Source organism: Dama dama, chromosome 18 (genome assembly GCF_033118175.1).
Source record: "Dama dama isolate Ldn47 chromosome 18, ASM3311817v1, whole genome shotgun sequence".
Classification (NCBI taxonomy): domain Eukaryota; kingdom Metazoa; phylum Chordata; class Mammalia; order Artiodactyla; family Cervidae; genus Dama; species Dama dama.
The window spans coordinates 113,403,561-113,431,166 of record NC_083698.1 but is presented as its reverse complement, the minus strand read 5'-3'; the positions used below and the strand labels follow the sequence as shown (position 1 = coordinate 113,431,166).

The following is a 27,606-nucleotide window of genomic DNA, read 5'->3' as shown; positions in this document are numbered from 1 at the left end:
AGTCTTGGGTGCAGTCCCCAGGCAGAGCAAGGATGGTCCTTGAGCTTCCAGTTACTTCTGCTTTACCTTTCATTGTTGTTGAATCCACCCCCATGCACGTTTCCCAAGTTCAGACTTTTACTGCCCAGAAAGTAGAGTGTCAGACCACAAAAAGGAGGACAGGTTTCTTCAGGGCCTCCTCCCCAGGCGGTGGGCGTGGCTCCAGAACCACCTCCTTTGATCACTTTCTGCCCTAGGGACTGAGCACCCCCTACCCGGAGAGTGGACTGGGATGGAAAGAGAGAGGAAGCGGAGCAGGGTTCCACGTGGGGCAGAGAGGGGGGTGAGGGGTGTGTGGGACTTGTGGGTGTGTGTGGGTATGTGTGGGGGGGGGCGGGTGTGTGGGTGTGGGGATGTGTGTGCTGTGTGTGGGTGTGGGGTGTGTGTGGGATGTGTGGGTGTGGGGTGTGTGGGGGGGTGTGTGTGTGAGGTGGGTTTGTGTGGGTTGTGTGCATGTGTGTGTGGGGTGTGTGGGGATGTGGAGTGTATGGGGTGTGTGTGTATGTGTCGTGTGTGTGGGGGTGTGTGGGGATGTGTGGGGTTTGGGGGCATGGGGGCTGGGTATGTGTGTGTGGGGTGTATGGGTGTGTGTGCGGGTGTAGGGATGTGTGGGATTTGGGGGGTGGGGAGTGGGTATGTGGGTGTGTGTGTGTGGGGGTGTGTGTGTGGGGGGTGCGTGAGGTGTGTGTGGGTGTAGGGGTTGTGTGGGGGTGTGTGTGGGGATGTGAGGGATGTGTAGGGTATGTGTGGGTGTGGGGGTGTGTGTGTGTGTGAGACGTGTGAAGTGTGTGGGTATGTGGGGTGTGTGGGTGTGTGTGAGGAGTGTGGGTGTATGGAGGGTGTGGGGGGTGTGTGGGGCGTGTGGGGTGTGGGAGATGTGTGGGGTGTGTGGGTGTGTGTGAGGAGTGTGGGTGTATGGAGGGTGTGGGGGGTGTGTGGGGCGTGTGGGGTGTGGGAGATGTGTGGGGTGTGTGGGTGTGTGTGAGGGGTGTGGGTGTGTGGAGGGTGTGGGGGATATATGTGGTGTGGGGTTGTGTGTGGGGGGTGTGAGGTGGGTGTGGGGTGTGTGGGTGTGGAGTGTGTAGGTGTGTGTGTGTGTGTGTGTAGGGTGTGTAGGGTGTGAGGTGTGTGGGGTGTGAGGTGTGTGGGGTTTGAGGTGTGTGGGTGTGGGGTGTGTGGGGTGTGAGGTATGTGGGTGTGTGGGAGTGTAGCTGTGGGGTGTGTGGGGGTGAGGTGTGTGGGGGTGTGTGGTGTGTGTGGGTTTCAGGTGTGTGGGGGTTGTGTGTGTGCATGTGTGGGGGAGTGTGGGGTGTGTGGGTGTCAGGTGTGTGGGGGTTGTGTGTGTGCAGGTGTTGTGTGGACGTGTGGGGGAGTGTGGGGTGTGTGTGGGGTGGGGTGTGAGGTGTGTGGGGTTGTGTATGTGCAGGTGTGGGGGAGTGTGAAGTGTTTGGGTGTGGGGTGTGAGGTGTGTGTGGGTGTCGGGTGTGTGGGGATTGTGTGTGTGAGGGTGTGGGCGTGGGTGGGGTGTGTGTGGGGTGAGGGGTGTGAGGTGTGCCTGCGTGTGGTGTATGTGGGGTGTGTGGGTTGTGTGTGTGCGGGTGTTGTGTGGGGGTGTGTGGGGGTGTGAGGTGTGTGGGTGTCGGGTGTGTGTGGGTTGTGTGTGCGGGTGTTGTGTGGGGGTGTGGGGAGTGTGGGGTGTGGAGGTGGAAAGGCGTGGGTGCGCGGCCCTCCCGCCCCCGCAGGTGAGGAGCCGTGTGACGGGGCGTGGCACCCGGGGACTTCCGGGGCGGGGGCGGAGCGGAAAGCGGGAGGCGGGGGTGGGGCTGCTCCCGAGGAGAAGTGGGCGGGGCCGAGCCCACCCCTGGGGACCGCCCCGGACTGCCCGGGCCTCCAGTGAGCTCCTCACAAGCTTCTTGACAGACCAGGACCTCCCGCTGCCTCCCCAGATGCCCAGTTAGTCCAGGGTCCACTCCGGACGGTTCAGCCTGAGGAGTGGCAGCTGCAGGCCTGTCCTCACAGGCGCAGTGAAAGGACTTCAGACGTCGGGGTGGGTGCGAGAAGGGCTAGTCCAGGGCCTCGCGGGACAGGGGCTGGCGTTTGGGGTGCCGCTTTGTGTGGTGACCGCTGGAACTGGGCAGGGGGCGCAGGGGGCTCAGAGCACCTGCACCACAGATGGGCCCTCACAGCAAGGCCCAAAGCCTCAGGACGCAAAGGGTGGGCTCATGCTGGAGCCCTGGGGACGGTCCTCCTCCAGGTCTTGATTCCAGGTGGAGGACAGGCCTGGGGTGAGTCCAGGGGGGCTTTATTCCTTTGTCCTGGTGGTCTCAGTGGGCCCACGGCCAGGATCTTAGAGATGCATTCTTTGTTCCTCAGCAGTTTGAGAACAGTTCCTCAGACCTTCTCAGTGTTCAATCTCATCTGGCCGAGGAGTGAGTGAGTGAAATCTGCAGAACCCCAAGGTGTGGGAAAAACATATAAAGCAAGCAAAAGAAGCTTTTATCTAAAAAAACTGTATTGGCAAAAGTGCCTTCAAATAGAGTAGCTGATATAATTAATAGTAATTCAATGTATCTGGGTTAAGGTTTTTTGGAAACTGGTAAAAAAATAATTTTAAGTGACTGGGTTCAAATTCTTTTGAAATACAGATGGTTTCCAAGTCTTTACTTCCAATGAAAATTGAAGGAATGTTCAATCAAATAGTTAGCTGATACAAGTTAAATTAAAAGAAATTGATGATAGATCAGTATGTGATTTTTGGCATTTAAGTAAAATATGTTCATTGCTAGGGTATGAACATATTTTAGTTAAATGCTGTTGCATTGAACTATGGTACATTGCTATCCATTGGTGTTTCATTTCTCTCTCTCTCTTTTTTTTTTTTTTTTTAGTGTAAAAAAGTTTTCTCAGTATTTACAGCTATAAACATAAATAATCAGAATACAACTTATTAGAAAAGTCTTAAGCATAGTATTTGATTTAGGTCATAGCTGAATGGTCTAGTGGTTTTCCCTACTTTCTTCAATTTAAGTCTGAATTTGGCAATAAGGAGTTCATGATCTGAGCCACAGTCAGCTCCTGGTCTTGTTTCTGCTGACTGTATAGAGCTTCTCCATCTTTGGCTGCAAAAATATAATCAATCTGATTTTGGTGTTGACCATCTGGTGATGTCCATGTGCAGAGTCTTCTCTTGTGTTGTTGGAAGAGGGTGGTTGCTATGACCAGTGCGTTCTCTTGGCAAAACTCTATTAGCCTTTGCCCTGCTTCATTCTGTACTCCAAGGCCAAATTTGCCTGTTACTCCAGGTGTTTCCTGACTTCCTACTTTTGCATTCCAGTCCCCTATAATGAAAAGGACATCGTTTTTGGTTATTAGTTCTAAAAGGCCTTGTAGGTCTTCATAGAACCATTCAACTTCAGCTTCTTCGACATTAGTGGTTAGGACATAGACTTGGATTACTGTGATATTGAATGGTTTGCCTTGGAAATGATCAGAGATCATTCTGTCGTTTTTGAGATTGCATCCAAGTACTGCATTTCAGACTCTTTTGTTGACCATGATGGCTATTCCATTTCTTCTGAGGGATTCCTGCCCACAGTAGTAGATATAATGGTCATCTGAGTTAAATTCACCCATTCCAGTCCATTTTAGTTAGCTGATTCCTAGAATGTCGATGTTCACTCTTGTCATCTCCTGTTTGACCACTTCCAATTTTCCTTGATTCATGGACCTAACATTCCAGGTTCCTATGCGATATTGCTCTTTACAGCATCGGACCTTGCTTCTATCACCAGTCACATCCACAACTGGGTATTGTTTTTGCTCTGGCTCCATCCCTTCATTCTTTCTGGAGTTATTTCTCCACTGATCTCTGTTATGCCCGATGTCCAAATCCCCGAGCGGGAAGAGAGGCTTCCAAGACAATGCAGCTTGCAAAAAGGGAAGTTCATTGCTGACTCGAGTCAGGGCTCCCGCCGCATCCAACGCAGTGGTGCGGGTCAGAGAGCCCCGAGCCCAAGCTGTTACACAGGGTGAGCACACGCCGTTGGTAGTTGGTTTAAGCGGATTGGTTACAAGTTTGCAAAGCAATTTCATTGGTCAAAACTTTCACGCGCGCAGGACTTTCCTGGGGGTTTCTGCCCCGTTCCTAATTTCCTAATTGGCAAACAGCGGTCAGTGTTTAAGCGAAAGCTGATTGGTTGTATCCAGGTGGCCTGATAATCTTACCACCCAGAAGTAGGAAGGCCTGCTCCTAATCTAAGCTGCCTGCCATGGCGTTACTTCTGCTTGCCTCACAATCTCCAGTAGCATATTGGGCACCTACCAACCTGAGGAGTTCATCTTTCAGTATCCTATCATTTTGCCTTTTCATACTGTTCATGGGGTTCCCGAGGCAAGAATACTGAAGTGGTGTGCCATTCCCATCATCCTGAAAGATGATGCTATGAAAGTGCTGAACTCAATATGCCAGCAAATTTGGAAAACTCAGCAGTGGCCACAGGACTGGAAAAGGTCAGCTTTAATTCCAATCCCAAAGAAAGGCAATGCCAAAGAATGCTCAAACTACCACACAATTGCACTCACCTCACACGCTAGTAAAGTAATGCTCAAAATTCTCGAAGCCAGGCTTCAGCAATACATGAACCGTGAACTTCCAGATGTTCAAGCTGGCTTAACAAAAGGCAGAGGAATCAGAGATCAAATTGCCAACATCTGCTGGATCATCGAAAAAGCAAGAGAGTTCCAGAAAAACATCTATTTCTGCTTTATTGACTATGCCAAAGCCTTTGACTGTGAGGATCACAATAAACTGTGGAAAATTCTGAAAGAGATGGGAATACCAGACCACCTGACCTGCCTCTTGAGAAACCTATATGCAGGTCAGGAAGCAACAGTTAGAACTGGACATGGAGCAACAGACTGGTTTCAAATGTGAAAAGGAGTATGTCAAGGCTGTATATTGTCACCCTGCTTATTTAACTTATATGCAGAGTGCATCATGAGAAACGATGGGCTGGAGGAAGCACAAGCTGGCATCAAGTTTGCCAGCAGAAATATCAATAACCTCAGATATGCAGACGACACCACCCTTATCACAGAAAGTGAAGAGGAACTAAAAAGCCTCTTGATGAAACTGAAAGAGGAGGGTGAAAATGTTGGCTTAAACCTTAACATTCAGAAAACTAAGATCATGGCATCTGGTCCCATCACTTCATGGCAAATAGATGGGGAAACAATGGAAACAATGTCAAACTTTATTTTTTTGGGCTCCAAAATCACTGCAAATGGTGATTGCAGCCATGAAATTAAAAGACGCTTACTCCTTGGAAGGCAAGTTATGACCAACCTAGATAGCGTATTAGAAAACAGAGACATTACTTTGCCAACAAAGGTCTGTCTAGTCAAGGCTATGGTTTTTCCAATAGTCGTGTATGGATGTGAGAGTTGGACTGTGAAGAAAGGTGAGCGCCAAAGAGTTGATGCTTTTGAACTGTGGTGTTGGAGAAGACTCTGGAGAGTCCCTTGGACTGCAAGGAGATCCAACCAGTCCATCCTAAAGGATATCAGTCCTGGGTGTTCATTGGAAGGACTGATGCTGAAGCTGAAACTCCAATACTTTGGCCACCTCATGGGAAGAGCTGACTCATTGGAAAAGACCCTGATGCTGGGAGGGATTGGGGGGCAGGAGAAGAAGGGGACAACAGAGGATGAGATGGCTGGATGGCATCACTGACTCGATGGACATGAATTGGGTAAACTCCAGGAGTTGGTGATGGACAGGAAGGCCTGGTATGCTGCGATTCATGGGGTTGCAAAGCGTCGGACACGACTGAGCGACTAAACTGAACTGAAAGATAGTATTAAGAAGTGTGTTTCAACAAAAGTTTAGTCTTATATGTAATACCACATTTACAATCAATTTATATATGACTTTGATATATTTGTAGGCTTCCCTTGTGGCTCAGATGATAAAGAATCTGCCTACAATTCAGGAGACCCAGGTTCCATCCCTGGGTAGGGACGACACCCTGGAGAAGGGCATGGCTACCCACTGCAATATTCTTGCCTGAAGAATCCCACCGACAGAGGAGCCTGGCGGGCTACAGTCCATGGGGTCACAGAGAGTCAGACACGACTGAACCACTAACACTTTCACTTTTATTCTTTGATATATTTGTATTCCAATTAATATGTTTGTAAATCTAGAGGATTTTGATCACAAGATAGTAAGTGTATGTGTATACATTTATTTATAAATATATTTTGCTGGACACATGGTCCATAGAAATTGCATGGCAGAAACTGATACTGCATTAAGGACACAATTATGTGGGAAACGTAGCGTTCACCCAGACCCGGAGTTCAGTTCCTAGTGTTCAGACGTCACTGGATGCATATAAAGGGTGATGTCACAGCTTTATTCTGAGTCAGTCTTTATGTCAGAAGTTGTATCTGTTTCAATCACTTAAGCCAAGACAAATTTTGATGTCAAGCTAAAAAACGTCACGATCCGAGCTCTCGTGGACAGGCGTGGCCGGCGTAGCAGCTCGAGCGGCCTTGGAGGCGGTGCCATGGGGGCGGGGCCTGAGGTGGGCGGGGCGGGGCGGGCGCGCGCCCTCCGGCGGTCCCGCCCACGCCCAGTTATCGCGAGAGCGGCGCGTGCTGACGCGCCGGCGGGCGGGGCGCGTCGGGGGAGCCGGCGGGCGGGTTTGAATCTGGTCAGAACGCGGGAAACGGTGGGTCCCGGGGACGAGGTGAGTGCTGCGGGGTCGCCCGGCGGAGGGCTGGGGGCGGGGGACCGGGAGACGGCGGGCTCAGTCGGGTCGGCTCCCTAGCACCGCAGCCTCCGCGTGGGCCGCGATCTGAGCCCGCGGCCCGGCCGGGGCTCTGAGGTGGCCGGGAAGGCGGGCGCCGGGCTTGGAGCTCGCCACACTCCGCGCCTGTTCCCCCGGGACTGAGTTCAGAGGCCCCGCAACCTGGGCCGGGCTGACCCCGGGCAGAAGCCCCTGAGCCCGGACCGGGGGCTGATCCCGGGCAGGGTCCCCTGAGCCCGCACCGGGGGCTGACACTGGGGACGGTCCCCTGAGCCCCGGACCGGGGGCTGATCCCGGGCAGGGTGCCCTGAGCCTCGGACCGGGGGCTGATCCGGGGCAGGGCCCCTGAGCCCTGGACCAGAGACTGATCTCAGAGATCAGTTCTCTGAGCCTTGTGCCCTGGGGAAACTGTCCTCAGGTGTCTCTCCTAGTTCTGAGATGAATGGTTGGCTCCAGGTGACAGGGGTTTTCTGCGGTGACAACGTGACAGGAGTCTTTCTTAAATGCTCATCTTAATTCAGTGCCAGACCTCGTGTGTACAGAGCACCCTGCCGTTGGGACGGTAGTTGCATGTCGAGGTGATCTCTCCTAGAAGGTATCTCTGGTTGGAGGGGCGAGGCCTTGTGCACATAGTAGTGGTCGCTTTGAGAGAGACTGAGAGAAGTTGGAAAATTAATTACCCTTAAAGAACTACAATGACAGTGCCAGAGAGCAAATGGGGGCTATGTCAGTGAATCTGGTCGTCTACTGGAAGTGGATTACTGTGTAAATCACACTTGGAAATAGAGCAAACCAGAAAAGCTACTGGAATCACAAATAAGCAAGGTCCCCATTTTAACCTTTTTTTGAATATTGTTCATTTAAACTCTTGAACTAAAACTAGTCATCATCATGCATCAAGCTTGTTGCTGGCGGCTCTCCTGCCTGCTTGGCAGGTCAGAAGTCAGGCCCATCTCTCAGCCATCTGAGTTCAGGGCTGAGGCGGCCACACTTTAGTGTTACTTATGTGGAGAAGTTATTTCCTGTTCTTGTTGTTTGATTTAAATGCTAAGATCTTGGGGTTCTGCATTTAAGATGACTCTGTCCTGGTAATTGTTGCCATTGGTACCAGTAATTTTCCATGTTGCTCTACTTGTGACTGCAGGAGGTTTTCATTTATTTTTAAGGTAAGTGTCCTGCTACATGTATGTTTCATCATTTTGCAGTTGCTTCATGATGTCTTTCGAATCAGGTGCTGCAAGCACTAGGCGGTGTAAATGGAAAATAGGATTTTTAGAGGAGACAGAGCCCCTGAGCTCTCGTCCCGCGGGGCTGGGAGGGCTGCGCCTGCTGCGCACACTAACAAGCCCCCAGGGGCCCGCGGCCACACTGCACAGCAAGGCGGCTGACAGGTTCTCTTGATGCAGGACTGGTGCTTGAGGAAGGGGAGTCCTCAGTGTTAGCAGCTGGGCTCAGTCTGTTCTTCGCTGAGCTGCCTCAGACCTGAAGGAGCATCTTGTGAAGGTCCTAAAAAGGGAGAGAAGGTGAGCCTTCGAGAGCTGTTGGATTTCTCTTTCCTTAGTTGGTAGCTTCATTAACAATCAATGAAAACATGATGTTATATTGATACTGTTCTCAGTGAAGAAAAGAAGGAAGTTATTTTTATTTATTTTTAATCATTTTTTATTGAAGTATAGTTGATTTACAATGTTGTGTTAGTTTCTGCTGTACAGAATCAATTGTAAACTTATCCACTCTTTTATTTTTTATTTTTGTATCCACTCTTTTAGATTCTTTCCCACGTATGTCATTACAGAGTGTTGAGTAGAGCCCCCAGTGCTATAATTAGGCTCTTACTAGTTACCTTTTTATATACAGTAGTGTGTATATGTCAATCCCTTTCCTCCTTGGTAACAAAATTATTTTTTAGATGTTATAGCTTGTTTACGTCAGAATATTGTTAGAAACTGTCTATCACAGGTAGTGTATGGATTTTCTTGCAGTTTTGGATACCAACTATGATTGTGTGTTTTACTAGTGTTGCAGAATAAATGCCATATGAAAAACAGTTTGATCTGCTATGGAAAAACGTGAGACATTCATACAAGCAGTGTCTAAGGAGCTGATTGGAAAATTTTTGCAATTCATTCAACTTGATGTAAGTTTTATGTTTAGCTTTATCTTGATTTTGACTGTTAACATAAGACGTTTTGCTAAAATCATTATATCCACAAGTGAGATATAGTCATTTCAGTGAATCCGTACAGACCAAGGTGTATTTAAAAAAGCAAGGCAAAACTATACACAAATAGATCTGCCTATGGGCAGCTACTCACAAACAATGTTTCCTGTTTGCTTTAAGAGGGTTCTTGTGAGGATGCTAAGTGGCATAACACAAGATGTTTCTAATTACTTACTTAAATATTTATTGATCTCTTGTTCTGTGCATGGCATTGTGAGGAAGATATCCTTTTTTTCCCTTAGATTATTTAGTGTTGTGATGAATCCAAGTGTGTAAATACAGCAGGGTCAGGGAGGCCTGGCGTGCTGCGATTCATGGGGTCGCAAAGAGTTGGACACAACTAAGCGACTGAACTGAACTGAACTGAAGGGCTAAGCTGGGGCAGAGGTGTAGAGGGACCCAGATTTAGACATGGGATATTCCCCATCCCAATGAAAAGGCTGTGGAGCCAAAGATCTAAAAGGTGAAATGAGTTAAGCAGTCAGACAGGGGTATGGAGAAGGACTGCTCTAACCAACAGGGTTAATTCTGAAGACTGGAGAAGCACCTTGTGCTTGAACTTGGAGATGCCTGGTGTGAAAACACCAGCTGAGGAAGAAGGCAAGAGGTGACACCTGGAATGAGGCCTCGCCCACTCTGAGGGGTTGAGGCTGTCCTGAGAGGAACAGGGACTTTTAAGCAGAGAGTGACCTGTGTGCAAAAGGATGAAAGAGGGAGAGAAAGACAGAAAGAGGACTCGCCTTTTGGGAATATTCCTTTGAACATGAAGAATAGATTGAAGGGAGCTGGATGCTGGAGAGTGAGGGAGAGACACAGGTCGAGTCTGGGCGTGGACGTGGGAGGGCGTCAGCCCGGGTGCACTGCCAGTGACCGGGTGTGGGCCGGGGAGGAGCCCAGGTTCCTGCGTCCACGTCTGTTCAGCGAAGTCCTAAGTAGGAAGAGGGCAGGCTTGAGGGAGGAGATGGCTCATGTGGGACGTGCTGAGAGGCTCCAGGACGCACGCGTGAGAGGCATGCAGGAGGAGGTGGAGAGGCAGGCCTGGAGCCAGGAGCAGCTCTGGGCTGGAGGCAGGCTTGGGGCGTCAGCTCTGGCTGGGATGCGTGGGATCATCTACACAGTATAATAGGAGAAAGGCCTAAGACTGACTTTGGAAGACCCCAGCTTTAGGGCCCCGACTCTAAAGTACTGTGACCTCGGGGCACATGACACATACCTCACTTGTTCTGATCATGCAGTGAAAATCAAAGTAGTGACAGCTAAGAATTGCATGGAGATTGCGGGAGAGAATTCTGGACAAAAGTAGTGGGAAAGACAAAGACCCCTGGACCACTCGGATGGGTCCCTCGGAGAGGAGGCTGGTGGGCTGGGGTGGAGAGGTGGCCTTGCTCTGCTGTCCTGCCTTGCGAGTCTCTTTGCTCCAGAGTTCCGTGGTGCTCCCCCACCCCCGCCCCTGCCCGCCGTGACTGACAGTCTGGAAGCTGCAGGCAGCTGCTCTGCGGCCTGTCCTTCCCTTGCCCTAGTTTGCACGGTTGTGCATATGGAGGGGCTGCGTGTGTAAGCGGTGTCATGACCTCCTTGGTGAGGCACGTGGTGTTGATTTGTGTCATTGCTGGTGCGTTAGTATTCCCACTTTTATAATTAACAAGTGGTCTGTGGGGAAATGGGCTTCCCAGGTGGCACAGCGGTAAAGAACCCACCTGCCAGTGCAGGAGACACAGGAGACATGGGCTCGATCCCTGGGTAGGGAAGATCCCCTGGAGGAGGAAATGACAACCCACTCCAGTATTCTTGCCTGGGAAATCCCCTAGACAGAGGCGCTTGCTGGGCTGCTGTCTATGGGGTCCCAAACACTAAGCGACCGACCATGCACACATGCTGGGGGGAAGTAGATTGAGACTAGGTAAATTCTTTTCTCCTCATCCAACTTCTGCCCATTGGAAGAAAACAAAAAGATGAAATACCACTGTCTCCCACCAGACTGAAAATACTATGTGTTGGGGAGATGTGGAATATTTGAAAATTTCATCACTGCTAGGGGTGTGGAAACTGCTACACCATTTAGAGTAATAAATATATATTCAACTGATAATGTTGAATGTATACAGACTCTTCAGTTGGAAATCCAGTTTTTCTTTAGTCCTTAAATAAGAGCCATGTGAAACAATGTTCTTGGCAGTGTTTTTGTGAAATAGCCAAAACCCAGAAACAACTAAATAGTGATCAACAGAAGAATGGATAAATGTATTTTGTTATGTTTATGCAATGGAAAACTCTACAGAAGTAAAAACGAAACTGTATGGAAATGAAATGAAACTAAATGAACTATCATGACATGCAGTGTATGGATGAGCATCACTAAATAATGTTGGGCAAGAGAAGCAAGATATGAAAGAGCAGAGACCTTGTGATCCAATTCTCTACCAAGTGGAAAATAGATCTATTTACAGGGCATGGTTTAGGGATGCAGATGGTGGGGAAGTTATCAAGAAAAGCAAGGCAGTAATTACCATAAATGCTAAAGAAACTGGGGAGGGGAGGAGGCAGCCCTGGAGGGGTGGTGGAGACACGTGGCTTTGTTTATTTACCTGCAGTCACACTTAGTGCGCTTTTCCGTTTGTGTATGTCACAATATCTTTAAAATATACTGACAGTTGGTGTTTCTTGCCTGAATCAATTATTACTATGATCACTACAAAATTGTGATTTTCCAGTCCCAAATTGCTGCTGTATTTATTTACCACTATTAATAGCATGCCAATGCCATTAGTCAGTTACTGATTAGTTATTGGCTGTGTGTGCACGCGCAGTTGCTTCAGTTCTGTCTGACTTTTTGTGATGCTGTGGACTGTAGCCCGCCAGGCGCCTCTGTCCATGGGATTCTCCAGGCAATAATACTGGAGTGGGTTGTAATGCCCTCCTCCAGGGAATCTTCCTGACCCTGGGATCGAACCCATGTCGCCTGCATCTCCTGCACTGTATGCGGATTCTTTACTGCTGAGCCGTTGGGGATGCCCAATTATTGGCTACTGTTTATTATCAGTGTGGTCTCATTGGTTTTTATTTTATTCAAAGAGTTATAATCCCTTGCTGTGGCTGTTGTGCTGCTCAGGTTGTACCAGGTTGGATACAGGGACAAAGTCAGGGCCCAAGACTCTGTTGGAGACCAGAAGCTCAGCTTGCAGTCCTTGGCATGGCTGTATGATTACTGTTGTGGCTCTTTCTGTTACTTGAGCTCTGGCATGCACTTGTGACCAGATTTCAGGCCTGGAGACGGAGGATGTCAGGGGGGTACTGTTGTCGGGGGCACTTTTGCTAGGGGGTGAAGAGGAGTATACCAGGACTGATTGGGGTGGAGGATCTGTTGCTTTCTGTCTGATCATTCCTGTCCTCTGCCTCTTAGGACTGGATTGCAAAAACTACAGCCCGACTCTCGAATTTGAAACTTAGCTATTAGCACTTAAACTTCTTCTGATGCCATTATAAAGAAGATAGAACTGTTTTCTTGTATTTGAAATGTGACAGTTGCTGTTTATTTTGCAGAAGGATACTTGTGACCCGTTCAACCTAAATGAGTTGATAGATGAATTATCCAGGAAGCAGAAAGAAGAACTATGGCAAAGGCTCAAGGATTTGCTAGTAGACGTGTTGCTGGAGAGCCCAGTGGAGGGGTGGCAGACAGCAAAAGCCTCCAGTGAAGACAGTGTGAAAGTAGAGCAGGGTTCAAAGATGGTAACCCTCGTCCTTCAACAATAAATTTCCTTTTCCTTATTAAAAAAGTAATTGTTTACTGTGTATAATTGGACTTTATGTTGTTAAAATTAAAGTTAGAACACTGGAGTACCAGAAGCCTATTTAATGTAGTTATACCTTTTTCAGTCCTGCCTTTAATTAGCTTTTTAGAATAAGTGTCAAGTGTGGCTTTATTTTCATAAATTTAGTAAGTTTTACTTTTAAAATTAAATTTTAAGTTGATTTTAACTTACTTGTGCTTTGAATTTTTTTTTTTTAAATTTATAGCATGGAAACATAGAAATAATCCATGCAGTTACGTCTGTGATTCTTGCTTCTGTGTCGGTGATAAGTGAAAGAGAGAACTATGAGGCCTTGCTGGAGTGTGCCGTTATACTAAACGGTAAGCTGACTTGCAGTAACGCAGGGTGTGAACGGAGTGTGTCTGAGTGACACTCGGTAAGAGGAAGCCCAGGCAGTGGGCAGTAACGTGGGGTGTGAACGGTGTGTGTCTGAGTGACCCTCGATAAGAGGAAGTCCCTGGCAGTGGGCAGTAACGTGGGGTGTGAACAGTGCGTGTCTGAGTGACACTCGGTAAGAGGAAGCCCCCGGCAGTGAGAAGCAGAGCCCTTGTACTTCAGCTGGAAAAATGACCAAGGAGCACTCTTTTATGGGCTGTCCTGTGTAATTGTTTCATGTGAGCCACACATAAATGTTTCAGATGCTGAAAATGTGCATTACTGGACAACTGACTGCTACTTAGAGGTTTTTTAGAAATGTCTTATTTGAACCTTCAGGACCAATAAGAGCTGATAAAGGGGAAGCAGTCATTGCAAGTTCCTCAGCTGGTGATTTACTGCCCAACAGTTCAAGGTAGCCCAGTTCTGTGACACTGCATTTTTCTCTTTAGTTGTATCATGAATATGACCTGGGGAATAGTTGTTGACTCCCCCTGCTCGAATATTCCTAAGTTGGTACTCTTCAAATTTTAACTTAACTGTGAAGTGATCGTTATTAATTTAGTAGGAACACTAGTCTGAATTTATGAGAAGATCTGATCATATAATATTTGAATGAAATTATAGCTATAAGAGATGCAAAAATAACTTTGAGTGATTTTTTTTTCTTTTTAAGAAAAATCTCACAGGTCCCCTCACCTCCCACTGTGTGAATCTGATTAGTTCCCTAATCAGAGCCACTTGGTTTATGTGTTGGTTTAGTATGCTCTTTTATTCAGAATTCTTATGTTGAATTACTGTCTTATTAAGATTACCCAGTCAGTATGAAAGGAGCTCCCAGATGCTTGTGGGTGTTACCACCAGTTCATCCTCAGTCTCCAAGCATGCTGTATAAAATTCCCCGTTAATTCAGGAATTTTACTTTAGAGTAAAGGCTGTCAGATGTCTGGATTACAGTTACGAGCACACTGTCAGTGTTTTAATTTAGTTCTTGAGCTCTTTTGTTAATAACAGCACTACAGCTTTTCTATTCATTATAATAGTTGTTTTACTGTTTTTCACCAATGAGCCAGAACTTGAGGCCAACAAGCTGAGGGTAGTTGTGGGTAGCTGGTCACTCGGCCTGCCCTGGCTCAGCTGTTGAGCGTTGCCACGGGCATCCCTGCACTCGGGTTTGGAGCCTCTCGTCGTTCGGACCTGTTGGTCCTCTGAAATTCGCCGTTCTCTTGGGCCTGCTTTTACGATAGTGGTGGAACAGTTCTCAGTTAGCATTGCTTGTATGGTGTAAACAATGTGTAGGCGTCCTGGTGAGTTAGACTGATGTCTGCTGGGCGCGCCTGGTGAGCCGCACGCTCTCCCAGGCTGGGTCTGGCTGAGCCCCAGTTCACTGCACGCACTCACTGTGCAGTGCCTGCTCTGTTGCAGGAATTTTGTACGCGCTGCCAGAGGGTGAGCGAGCGCTGCAGGGCTCCATCCAGGACCTGTGCGTGAAGTGGTGGGAGAGAGGCCTGCTCGCCAAGGAGAACATGGGCAAGACTGCCTTCGTCATGCTGCTGAGGAGGAGTCTCAGGACGAAAACAGTGCGTTCCCTTTCTAAAGTACACGCTGTGCTTTGCTGAGAAGTACACGCGTTTATACCAGTTAGGAGTTATGTCTGCTTGCGAGAGGCCTGGCCCAGTGGCTCCCAGTCGGGGTTTTTCACAGGGTGGTTCTCAGAGGTGGGCGGTTAGGGTGGGCAGAGCTCCACGTGCGTGCATTGTGCACAGACTCTCTCCCTGTCTTCCTTGGTGTGTGGCCTGTGGAAGGCTGTCCCCTCGATGGGAACTGCTCCAGGGAGAACCGAGGGGGCGGGGTGTCAGGGAGAGCCTGCTGACCCGAGTTGGTGGGCAGGAGGGCGGCCCAGGCCTGCGGAAGCTTCGGTGGGCCAGCAGGAAGCAAGGTGAGCGCAGGATATAACGCATCTTTCAGTCTTTGGCATGCAACTCAGAGATCCAGAAAAAGAACAGCTTTCTCCCCTGATCAAACAACAGCAGATATTTATGTTCATCTTAGAAAACTGGGCAAATGAAGAAAAGGGAAAATGAAAAAAAAACAAAAATCATCAGTAATTCCACTGCCAAGGTGACCCTTGTGAATTGAGGGATCTTTGGGGGTTTCTCTTTGCCCTCCCCCTAAACCTTTGCTGGCTTGTCACAGACTCCTACAAGTGAAATTTGTAGGTCAGTGGATTTGAACTTGGAGCTCTCGGTACAGATTGCCAGCAGCTTTCTACGTACCTTGCAGCTGATCCCGTTCTTACCTCCTGTGGGACAGACTGTCCCACGGTGGCCTCCAAGGAGCAGTCAATTTCACGGCAGAAAAGAATCTTTTTGACTGCATCCTCACCTCGCACTCTGACTCCCTGCTGGCCGCAGGAGTGATTGAAAAATTGTTTGTGTCAGAACTTATCCAAAGCCTTGGTTTGCCTTTTTAAAATCCATTTTCCCTGCCATTCTTGTTCACCTTTAAAATCAAGACTTTATTTAGATGTCTGCACTTGTGCCGTTTACCACAGTAGCCACCAGCCACACGGCCGATTATATTTCCAGTTAAGAACGTTAAAGGTCTGTTTCCTGGCGGCACAGTCCTGTAGTGGTCGCCTCGTAGCCTGGTGTGGCTCAGGCTCTGCACGTTCAGCGCAGGTTCACCTCCTCATTGGTGCACAAAACGGTTTGCAGTGCTGGCTGTCAGCATCTCTGCTTGCTTTTGCCTAGGTTTTAGGATAATGCTCTCTGGAGCTTCGTTTGCAAATTTTAAAATGTTTTCTTTTGTCATTTTTTTTTCGATGACATAAAATAGTCTCATAGTTAATTTGAAATGTGACCTTACCCATTATTAAAAAAAAAAAAAAATAAGTTGATTTTCTTTTCCTGTCATCCCCAGGGTGCAGACATATGTCGGCTGTGGCGTATCCATCAGGCTTTATATTGCTTTGATTATCATTTGGAAGAAAGTAGAGAAATTAAAGACATGCTGCTTGAGTGCTTCATAAATGTCAATTACATCAAAAAAGAAGAGGCAAGTGGTTTTTCATCTTGGTGTGTTTGTGAACTGCTTTTTAAAAAACTAATTTATTTTCTCACTGCGCTGAGTCTTCGTGGCTGCATGCAGGGTCTGTTCTTCGTTGCAATGTGTGGGCTTCTCAGAGCTTCTCTTATTGTGGATCATGGTCTAAGTTGGTGTGCAGCATGTGGGGTTTTCCTGGACCAGGGATCGAACCCATGTTCCCTGTGTTGGTAGGTGGATTCTTAACCACTGGAGCACCAGGAAAGTCCTGTGAACTGCTTTTTGATGGAAGTTTTTCCTAAGTTTGTGAGTTTGCTGTTTGCATCGTGCTCAGTGTTTTAATATAAGAATCAGCTTAACTGTCAAGAGCTATTATATTTGTTGCAATTCATATTTACTGCATGGCAGTGTTAAGCAAACATTTTACAAGTCATTGTGTATTTCATCATTAAAGGAGATGGTAACAGGTGGCTGTGTGAATCCTGGGGGAATCATGATTGCATTTTAAATTAAAAATGACTAAAAATAAGGTTGAGAAGCGCTTCCCCATGGATCAGATCTGACCCTCTGCCCTAACTCCAGGTTAATTGGCATATAACTCAGAGCTATCATCACAGGATTCTTGGTTTTTTCATACCCATCCAGTAAACCCAAAGCGAGGCTCCTGGCCCAGTGCTCCGCTGGCCAGCAGTGGTCACTCCCACGCTTGGCTACTGAGCACATGAAATGTGGCCAATCCAGCTGTGACCTTAAATGTAAAATACATAGGCATTTGAAACTTGATATGGAAAAAGAATGTTAAATATCACATTAATAATTTTTGTGTATTTATTACTTATTTAAATGACACTCTGGATATGTTAGATTACATAAATACATTATTAAAGTTAATTTAATCTTTTTTACTTTTATTAATGTGGCTATCAGAGAATTAAAATTACAGAGTGGCTTGCCTAGCTCTCTTGGACATGCTCATCTGTTATCTTTAGAGTTTCCTGTACTTGTTTTATTTCTTTATTTTTTTAAGAAGTGCTGAGAACATGAGCCTCTCAATAATTTGTTGTAACTTTGGGTAGAGTTTTAGATGTAGAAAAGAATTATTATGCATTTGTTTTGGTTCCCCTGGCCCTGTTGCTGCTCGGACTCTCTTTGGTTGCGGCGGGCGGGGCTGCACCCCAGTGTCGGCGCACAGGACTGTCGCTGCGGCAGGGGGCTGCTCCTGCCGCAGAGTGTGGGCTCCGGGGCACAGGCTCAGAGGTTGCGGTGCACGGGCTTGGTTGCCCCATGGCATGGGGTCTTCCTGGACCAGGGATCAGGCTGTGTCTCACACACTGGCAGCCAGATTCATTACCACTGAGCCCCCAGGGAATCCCCTCTGTGGTCTTTTTGTTCATTGTTTAGTCACTCAGTCACGTCTGACCCCTTGCAACCCACGGACTGCAGCACGCCAGGCTTCTGTGTCCTTCAGTGTCTCCCAGAGTTTGCTCAAACTTATGTCCATTGAGTCAGTGATACCATCTAACCATCTTATCTCATTCTCTGTCACCCCCTTCTCCTCCTGCCCTCAATCCTTCCCAGCATCAGGGTCTTTTCCAGTGAGTTGGCTGTCCGCATTAGGTGGCCAAAATATGGGATCTTCAGCATCAGTCCTCCCAATGAATATTCAGGGTTATTCCTTTAAGATTGACTGGTAGTCTTTTTAGATTGACTGTATTTCCATGTTGGAATGCAAAGCACATTGTTTTTGATATAGAATATAGCCCTGTTTCTGACTGCTTGTGGCCTGGCAGACATGATTTGAGGCAAAAGGGGGGCAGCGGTCACCCGTCCCTGAAGGAGGTGTGGGGAAGGACTTCCCAGAGGAGGAGGGCCCCCTGAGGAACTTGCTCAGGCCTCACACTCATGGTGGGGCACGGCACGGTTTGACCCCAGCGTGCCTGCTCCCCATGCACCCTCTCGCTGGTGACACCGAAGGGCTGGATCTGATTGCTGCCCACACTGGCCAAAACCTGCAGCTCTGGGGGTCAGAAAGGCTGTGTTCAGACCCTGGTGTCCACTGAACAGGTGGCAGGTCACCTTGATCATATGCCGTTCAGTCTCAGGTCCTTCTGTAGCGCAGGAGCAGCGGCCGCCGTCTCCCAGGGTCCCCTCGGGGGCACATGGGGCCTTTCACAGGGCCCTCGGCCGCCTGCCTGACAGGAGATATGCTGACTGCTGTTGCTGCTCTGACGTTGTCATTGTTGGAGGGTCACTGGGCCTCTGCCCTGGGCATCCAGGGTGGGTGTGAAGTTTGGGAGAGTAAAGTACAGAGTGGATTCAGACACCCTTTATATTGACTTATACATGTGTGTGTTAGTCGCTCAGTTGTGTCCAACTCTTTGCAACCCCATGGACTGTAGCCCCTGGGGTCCTCTGTCCATGGAAATATACATAGCAGTGGGTAAATTGCTCTTATTTAACACACACACGCACACACATATATGCAAATACAGATGTAAGTGGTCTTTCCCAGGTGCCTCAAGTGGTAAAGAATCTGCCTGCTAGTGCAAGAGATGTGGGTTCTATCCCTGGGATGGAAGGATCTCCTGGAGGAGGAAATAGCAGCCGTTCCAGTATTTTTCTGTGGGAAGTCCCATGGACAGAGCAGCCTGGCGGGCTCTAGTCTGTGGAGTTGCAAAGACTTGGACACGGTTGAGCGAATGAGCACTTAGACATAAATATATATGTGTGTTAAAACTCCCTCTTTTTAGAATTTGTGCTCTTTTGAATTTAAGATAGCTGAACTTAGTTTCCTAGTCAGTCATTAATTTGGTCAGGTCAGTTTCCAGTCATTCTAGGTAAATGATAAACCTCTTCTGGATTCTACTGGCAACTTATTTCCAGTAAATACTTTTTAAAAAACTTGCCTGTCAAAGCATGATGGCCCTGCCATTTGCCTCAGAGTGTGTGGCCCCCCGCCTGTCCTGCTGCCCAGCTTGGTCCCTCCCAGGCCCCAGCGCTGTCCCCACACAGGACTCCCCTTGACCTGCCGCGCCCGCCCCAGTGAGTAGTTTCCGAGTTAGAAGTATGGGCACTTCCTTTGTCGGGAGTAGTGAACTTCGGTACTAGTTACTACACTTTCAAAGAACCGTTTGTTTTCAGTTACTGGGAACTTTTTATTTGGTTGCAATTTTAACATTACATCCTATTTTTAATTTATAGGGAAGAAGATTTCTTAGTTCTCTCTTCAGTTGGAATATAAATTTCATTAAAATGATTCATGGAACCATTAAAAACCAGTTACAGGGATTACCAAAGTAAGTATTAAAAACAATTAATATTTTGTGCTTAGTCTGGTTTTGAAAGTTTCTATTTGACCTGGCTTTGGTCAGGTCAACTTTTAGGGGCTTCCCTGGTAGCTCAGATGGTAAAGAATCCGCCTGCAGTGCAGGAGACCTGGGTTCGATCCCTGTGTCGGGAAGATCCCCTGGAGAAGGGAATGACTACCCTCTCCAGTATTCTTGCCTGGAGAGTCCCATGGACAGAGGAGCCTGCTGGGCTATAGTCTATGGGGTCACAGAGCCACACTGTGACTGAGTGACTAAAATGACAATGATGATGATTAGAAGCTTTAAAAATTATCTCTTAAGTTATTATTTATTATGTACTGTTACTGAATACTTATTTTCCTGGCTATAGGAAACCATTCTTTTTCAGTAGTGACACTGAAATTAAGACTTTACTTTGTGGTAGTTCTTTACCTAGACTGTTCATCAGTTCCATCTCAGCCTCAGTCATAGTAAAGTTCATGTGACTGGCACGTCTGATCCTTTGGGTGCGTGTGCACACTGCAGTCTCCCGAAGGCGGAGCTGTGTGGTGGTGGAGGAGCCCTTGAGGAGGGGCTCTCTGCCGATTCCCAGGCCTCTGGGCCCTGGCAGCATTTGGAGCTGTTTGCCACATTCGAGGTCAAGTCCTTAACCTGCTCTGGAATTTTCAAATCTATCCTGTCAGGTGGCTGTGTGAGAACTGAGTTGGGACTCCATGCTGGATCTCTGGAATGCTGCCTCCTCTCCCCTCATTTGCACAATATTTGGGTTGAATCAGCAGATTTTCCTCATTATGAGTCTAAGTCATCCCTGGTGTTTTAGGATTCCCTGTACCTGAGCTAATTAGTTTCGAATGACTCCAAGTTAAAGTGTATTTATATTTCAACTTTTTATATTTATAGTTTTTATTAGAAATAAATTTATCTTTAAAGTTTTTTACTTAAGAATTTGGTTCTGGGCGTATGTGTCATAGTTTTGCAGAAAATAGTAAAGTTCTGGGAAAGCAGTGACTGAGAAGGAAGAAGTTGTTTGACATTTCAGTCCTTCTCCAACTAGTTTCTGCTTCCTGCTCCAGGCAGACAACCTGTCTCTACTTTGCAAAGCACTATTGTAAAACAGTGTCTTCTTCCCTGGGAGAGGAGAGTAACTAAAATGATACATGTGAAAAATATAACTCTTCAAACTTGCATTAAATTTTTTTTTTTTCAGATCTTTGAGAGTACCTGAAATGATACATGTGAAAAATATAACTCTTCAAACTTGCATTAAATTTTTTTTTCAGATCTTTGAGAGTACCTGAAATGATACATGTGAAAAATATAACTCTTCAAACTTGCATTAAATTTTTTTTTTTTTTTCAGATCTTTGATGGTACACATTGCAGAAATTTATTTCAGAGCTTGGAAAAAGGCTTCAGGGAAAATAATGGAGGTATTTCCTTTCTGTTTTATGAAATGTTAGCACATTTTTATTGTGTTCTGGTTACTAAGTAAGTAGCCACAATAGGTCTGTTTGAAACCCTTGTTTGTGCCTGTCTGTCAAGCCAAAGCTCACAGTGAGCGTCCACACAACAGAGGCGTGGTGTCATCCACACCTACTCAGGTCACGTTCGCACCGGGTGCCGCCTCACGATGTCCCTCACTCACCACGACGTGCGGTTTGAGTGGATCCAATGCTTTTGCCCATTTTGGCAGCTCTGGGCCTGCAGTGTCCGACCACGTATATCTGCTGGGCCGTTAGAACGTGGCCAGTCCAAACTGAGATAGGCTGTAAATGTAAGAAACTAGACAGTCTGGAAAAAGACGAATGCGAAGTGTCTCATGGATATTTTAAAAAGAATACTGATTGCATGTTGAAATGATACTGAATTGGGTAATTGGGCTAAACAAAATATATTATTAAAGTAAGTTTGCCTTTTCTTCCCCATTTTTAGTGTGACCACTGGAAAGTTTAAAATTGCATTTGTGGCTGATGTTGTGTTTCTGTTGGCCAGTGCTCCTTGGGAGACTCAGGCCATCTCTTCAGCAACATAATTTGAGAATTTAAAGACGTTTGTTTGAATCAGGCTTAGAACCTTTTATGACTAGCACCAACCTTCTGGCTGTGTAATTCACAATTAAACATTCATAGGCTCTTTTGGAAAAAAAAGAAAATGTCTGATATCCCTTATGTCTTTTTCTTACTAGGTTCTTAGATGTGTTTTTTTCCTTCTGAGAGCAAAATTTTTACTCTGAGTCATAAAGGGGTCTTTTCTCCTGGGGGAGCAGGCCCCGGATTGGTGTCGGGGCAGAGGGGAGGCTAACCACCCGATGTTTGTAGTTTATTTCTATTCACTCTGCTCTCTTGCCCAGCTTGAGCTTCAGTTAAATATGCTGTGAGTTATCACTGATGTCTGCTTCTAGGAAACAAAAACTTACCATTCCTGTTCTCCTGTAGACAACTTCTACAATAGTTTTTCAGTGTATAATTTTTGGGGAAGTGGCAGAACCAGGATATTCTTACGCATTTTTTGCATTGCTCTATACTCCATGAAACTGTTCATAGTAAGGAGTATTTGTTCACCTTTTCTCTAGCAGTGATTTAAAACATAATCACTGTTTGTGTTTTAAAATGCAATTGTGATTTAAAATGTAATTGTTTAGATCTGCACCAAATTAGTATCAGAAATTTGTGCTTCTCAGTTTCACTCCCTTCCCTGTGTCCCTTCAAGTTTTTAAAGCAAATTCCAGATGTGACATCTCATTCTTGCGTACTTCAGGATGCATCATCTCTAAAAGGTCTGGTTATATAGTGCCATCATCATGCTTACTTTGTGACCCCTATGGGCCAATAGTCTGCCAGGCTCCTCTGTCCATGGGATTCTCCAGGCAAGATTACTGGAGTGGGTTGCCATTTCCTTTTCCAGGGGATCTTCCTGGCCCAGAGATCGAAGCCAGGTCTCCTGCATTGTGGGCAGATTCTTTACCATCTGAGCCACCAGGGAAGCCCCATGCTAATATTTAAACTTCTCTGCTTTGTTTAAAAAATGTCTTCATTTTGAAGCCAGGATCCAACAAGTTTCCCAGTGGCATTTGCTTGTTACGTCATTTAAAGCCTTCTTCTGAAATGGCAACCCACTCCAATATTCTTGCCTGGAGACTCCTGTGGACGGAGGAGCCTAGTGGGCCATAGTCCACGGGGTCACAAAGAGTCGGATACGACTGAGCGACTTCACTTTCACTTTCTCTTTGAAAAAAATCTCTGCTGTTGACATGTTGGCAAACCTGGTCAGTTGCAGAATGCCCGTGTTCTGGTGGTTAGCTCTCAAGGGTCAACTTCTGTGGCCCGGACGCCTGGCTGTTGGTGCCGTGAACCTCCTGTGTGATCACAGGTCGGGCAGCGTGGTTCCCACGGGAGTCACGCTGAGACCGAGGGGTAGCTTCAGGGAGCATTTTCAGTTAATGGAGACGAGGTGAATGTTACTAACGAGTCTCCCTCATGTCTTTCCCTACTGCCTTGGAGTCCTGGGAACTGCCTATACCGCCCCTCACTGGGGTACCTCCAAGACATCTGTTTCTGTCAATTTGGAATCCTGGCCCCTACCCTAGAGGTAGTTCAGTGTGAGTTCTTGGGTGGGGTGTGGGGTAAGCTCTTGGAAGAGATCCAGTTTTCTGAGATTATCAGATGAGTCAGGAGGGGTGCTCCCAGGCCCACCTTTGTCTCTGAGCCCTGTCTGGCTTGATCCAGGCTCGAGTGCCATGCAATTTGGCGCAAATGTGATATTTCTTCACATAAGATAAAAGAAAAGTTCTCTCTGTTATGTGCATTCTAAGAGGCGTAAACAAAGTGGAAAAGCTCTGATGACAGGACCCTTTCCCCTCATGAATGGGAAGATGAGCTGATCAGACTGTCCTCTTGCGCGGTGATTCCTCCTCCACCTGTCCTGCTCTTCCGCTGGGACGCGCTCACCCGTGCTCTCCCGCCCGGCTGTTTCAGGCCATCGAGAACGACTGCATCCAGGACTTCATGTACCACGGCGTCCACCTTCCTCGGAGGTCTCCAGTGCACCCCAGAGTGCGCAAGGTGAGCCTCACTCTTCAGCACTTTTGAAAATTGTGTCTCATAGTTTTGTTTTTAGAGAGTTGTTTCTGTGAAATTTTGTTAAGCTTTCACAGGCATCAGTTAAAGGAATTTTTCAGAATCTTGACATTTGGAATTCTGGGAGATCTACCTTGACACCAAAGTTTTGATTAGGAAAGCAAACATCTGTTGTTAAGACATCGGAACTTTATTCAGACAACCTTTAACTACATTCTTGGGCATAAAAATGTCTAGAACCATCACTTTCTTACTGCCACTACTGCTGTTTTCAAAGAAGAGACTATTTGAGATTATTTTTGTTGTTTACTTTCATATATTACATTTCCACTTTGTAGTCTGCAAACCATATTGAATAAATGTTTTGATAGTTTCTCTTGATACAATTTTGTTTTTAAAAGGTAGTCTCAGAATTTGGGTATGGGTTTTATCCTCATGTTGTAGATGACCTGACTGAATAAGTCTCTGCTGTTGGTGTGGTTGTTGTCCCGACAGGAGTCTGATAAGCAGAGTTCCTGCAGGAGGACTTGGACGCTCTGGTCGGCTGTGTGGGGCTGTGTCTAAGCCTGGGCGAGGCCTCTGTGCTCTCTGCTGGTTTGGGCAACTGCATGTCAGGAAGCTAGAGGAATAAAGATGAGGTGCCTGCTATTGTTTGTATAGTGGAGTCATTATTTGTAGGCATGCATATTCTAATTATATTAAGTTTGAATGGATAAAAAACATTTCTTATTATTGATGATTTAGTTTGTATTATCCAAGAATAAAGAACCAGAGATGAAAATACATCCATGTGCTTGTTCCACCCCCCACCCCACTCAGCACACACAGTCCCTGGCACTCTGTAAGTTGTAGATAGTTTGGGTCATTTGTTTCCCATGTATGATTTAATGTTCAGATTCTGCTTGATTGTAAGGAATGGTGTCGTGTTAAGCTGTACATATTTGTGATGTGGTTGCTTCACTGTTGCTACCAATAACTGAAGACTTTCTCATGCCTGGCTTTCTGTTGTGATAGTAAGTAGTGACGATAAGTATGGGCATCACTGTTTGTTAGATCTGTGTGAAAACGCACAGCAAGGATTGAAAGGCGGACTGTTAGATCTCACTGCTCAAGTGAAGTGTGTGCTTGGGCTCCAAGTCATCGTTCTTACTGCTTATAACATGTTATAGCTTTTTCCTTGAATCCTGTTTTTGATAAATACCAAATTTATCTGATAAATCACTTTATTGATATGTTGAAAGAAGCTTCAGAAAATACCTTAGAAGTCACTCGACAGTAAGAAATCCCCATATTGTTGATGAAGATCTTCTGAAATTAGGTAGCAGTAATGGTTGCACAACTCTGTGTATACTAAGACCCACTGAATTACACACTTTGTAAGAGTGACTTATGGTCTGTGAATTCTATCTCAATACAGTTGTTTAAAAACTCTCTATGAAGCAAGTATACCATTAATACCAAATTAACATTGTACACAGAAAACAAATGACAGATAGAAATCTCCTAAATGAAAAATTAACAGCCAGAAAAAGAAAATCCCTAGATTGTAGTTCTGTTGTTGTTGTTGTTCAGTCACTAAGTTGTGTCTGACTCTGCAACTCCATGAACTCCAGTTCTGCAGGCTTCCCTGTCCTTTATTACCTCCCGGAGTTTGCTCAAACTCATGTCCATTGAGTTGGTGATTTGTAGTTCTTTTAGGGTAAAGTTGGTTGACATTCACTTAAAGTCTTTTGTTTTATAACCTAATTTATAAAAAATGTCTGTTTTTCACTAACATAACTTTGACTCAGAGTTGTGAATTAAGGACAAAAGGCAACACTGATTGTTGCTGGGGACAAGAATCTGAAGAGTTGCAGGAAGGTCCTGGCTGGTTAAAGCAGTGCGTTTTCTGATTACCTATGACTCTGGGGTATGGACCTGACATCCAGGTTTCTCCTGGGAAGGATCACTGGGCAGTGACACCCCTTTGAGATGCAGTCGCCCCTCACGGGCAATCGGGCAGCAAACCCATGGATGCTCCAGGGCCTCTATAAACACTTTCCATCATCTCTGAATTGTTTATACCCAGTGCAGTGTAAGTGCTTGTAAGGGGCTGTAAATCTGATGTGGTTATTACATACACAGTTGCCAGCAAATGACAATTTCAAGCTTTGTTTTGAAACTTCTGGAATTTTTTTCCCTCAGATACCTTCTATCCACGCTTGATGGAATCTGCAGATGCAGAATCCATGGACATTAAGGGCTGACTCTACGTGCCTTTCTGAATGCCCGAAAGAGGTTCTCAGAACAAGACAGTTGTAGCCAGTACACTTTAGAGCCAGAATGGGCTGTAGGAACAATCAGGCTGGCTCCTTTTCCATTTGACCTTGAAGATCAGAGGTGTGTCTTCTTATGAGGTTTTGTGGCTACTGGTAGAAGAGTAGAAGTTGGAACCGAACCTTTGTATAGCCCAAGGCCGTGGGTCTGTCTTTCCACCATAGGTGCCTTTGTGAGGTTGCCGTGTTCCGTGCTGTCAGCGTGTCTTTTTGTTGTGGTTCCTGTTAGGAGGAACTGTGCATCCAAGACTTGAGAATGCAGGGGCAGCCTGTGCTCCCTGTTGTTTCCTCAAAGTAGGATCGTAAGTGATTTTTTGAAAACACCAACGTTACTGTTCTGTTCTTCTTTTCTTGGCTCTTAGGTGCTGAGTTACTTTCACCATCAAAAGGAAGTTCGGCAGGGAGTGGAAGAGATGCTTTACAAGCTCTACAAGCCCATCCTTTGGAGAGGATTAAAGGTGTGCCTCTAACTGTCCGTGTTCAGGATGCTGAGTATGCCGTGGGGCTTAGCATCTTCTGATTCAGAATTGCAGTAAAATAAGACTCGAGGCTGGGCCTGCCTGAGATTCTGAATGAATACTTGATGCTTTTATTGAAAGCATTTCTTAAACTGGGAATCTGAATGTATTTAGTACTGGATGCACAGCTGGAAGGAGGGTCGTCACGCTCAGTAAACCAGCAGGGGTGGTGTGTGCAGAGCTGGGCTGAGCCCTCCTGGCCCTGAGGACCTCCTGCCGGTGCCTGGGGACTGCATGTGGGGGGAGGGGGTCGGACGAGCATGCGGGTCGTTTCAGCACAGGTGACTCTGCTCTGGGGGCAGGACATGACGGCCACTGATTCTTCGTGACACAGTGGACTTAGGTAGGGAAACGCCTCTGTGGACATGGAGCTGGAAGTTTGGTTTCATTTAAGGAAGGTCTCACAAGTTCGATTAGTTTAAATGTTACAGTTGTCTTTAATATGTAAATAGGAATATGTCTGTGTTGAGACACTAGAAGCATTGCTTGAGGGATTCTGTGCTGTCAGCTCTTTGGATTCTGAAACTTCTCTCGCCATTCCAGGCCAGAAACTCGGAAGTCCGGTCCAACGCTGCACTGCTGTTTGTTGAAGCGTTTCCTATTCGGCATCCAGGATTTAATGCCATTGAGATGGACAGCGAGATTCAGAAACAGTTCGAAGAACTCTACGTATGTATTCATTTGGCCGGGCTCCCAGCCTGCAGCCAAGTCTGGGCCTGGGTGTCCCTGTGACTGCCCCGTGCAGCCTCCAGAGGGCAGTCTTTCCAGATCCTGACGTTCTTCCAAGAACCTGGCCTTTCCCAGTGCCTCCTGTGGCAGCGAGGACTCGCAGGGTCTGTTTCATCTTCCTCTCCGTCTCTTTTGGAACCTGTCGTCGTCGTTTATTGTGTGTAGTTTGAAGTGTCCTATGTGTCGCCCCAGCAGAGAGGCCGAGTCACCATGGTCGGGACAGAGCCCGGGGCTGGTCTCTCTGTCTGATAGCTGTGTACCTTGGGCAAGTTGGGCACTGACTCTTCTGTCTTCATCTGGGTGGTGGGCGTGGTGGTAGCACCTGTGTAAAGTGGGGCAGTGTCGTGAACACACACA

At 46.8% G+C, this 27,606-nt stretch overlaps 1 protein-coding gene across 3 annotated transcripts in view; it reads left to right on the top strand.

Moving 5' to 3' along the window:
• Window positions 1–6,708: 6,708 nt before the first annotated feature.
• Window positions 6,709–27,606, top strand: part of NCAPG2 (non-SMC condensin II complex subunit G2) — a 66,754-nt gene continuing 45,856 nt past the window's right edge. Inside the window, exons 1-12 of one of the 3 annotated variants that reach the window (XM_061166243.1) lie at window positions 6,709–6,791; window positions 8,258–8,374; window positions 8,869–8,988; window positions 12,613–12,801; window positions 13,090–13,204; window positions 14,685–14,839; window positions 16,182–16,316; window positions 19,506–19,600; window positions 20,972–21,041; window positions 23,586–23,672; window positions 26,365–26,460; window positions 27,064–27,189. In XM_061166243.1, the coding sequence (XP_061022226.1) occupies window positions 8,911–8,988; window positions 12,613–12,801; window positions 13,090–13,204; window positions 14,685–14,839; window positions 16,182–16,316; window positions 19,506–19,600; window positions 20,972–21,041; window positions 23,586–23,672; window positions 26,365–26,460; window positions 27,064–27,189 (1,146 nt within the window). In that variant the 5' untranslated portion in view covers window positions 6,709–6,791; window positions 8,258–8,374; window positions 8,869–8,910. Of the gene's footprint in view, window positions 6,792–7,297; window positions 7,447–8,257; window positions 8,375–8,868; window positions 8,989–12,612; window positions 12,849–13,089; window positions 13,205–14,684; window positions 14,840–16,181; window positions 16,317–19,505; window positions 19,601–20,971; window positions 21,042–23,585; window positions 23,673–26,364; window positions 26,461–27,063; window positions 27,190–27,606 lie in introns of those variants that run through there. The other 2 variants (XM_061166244.1, XM_061166245.1) reach the window with 2 other exon arrangements.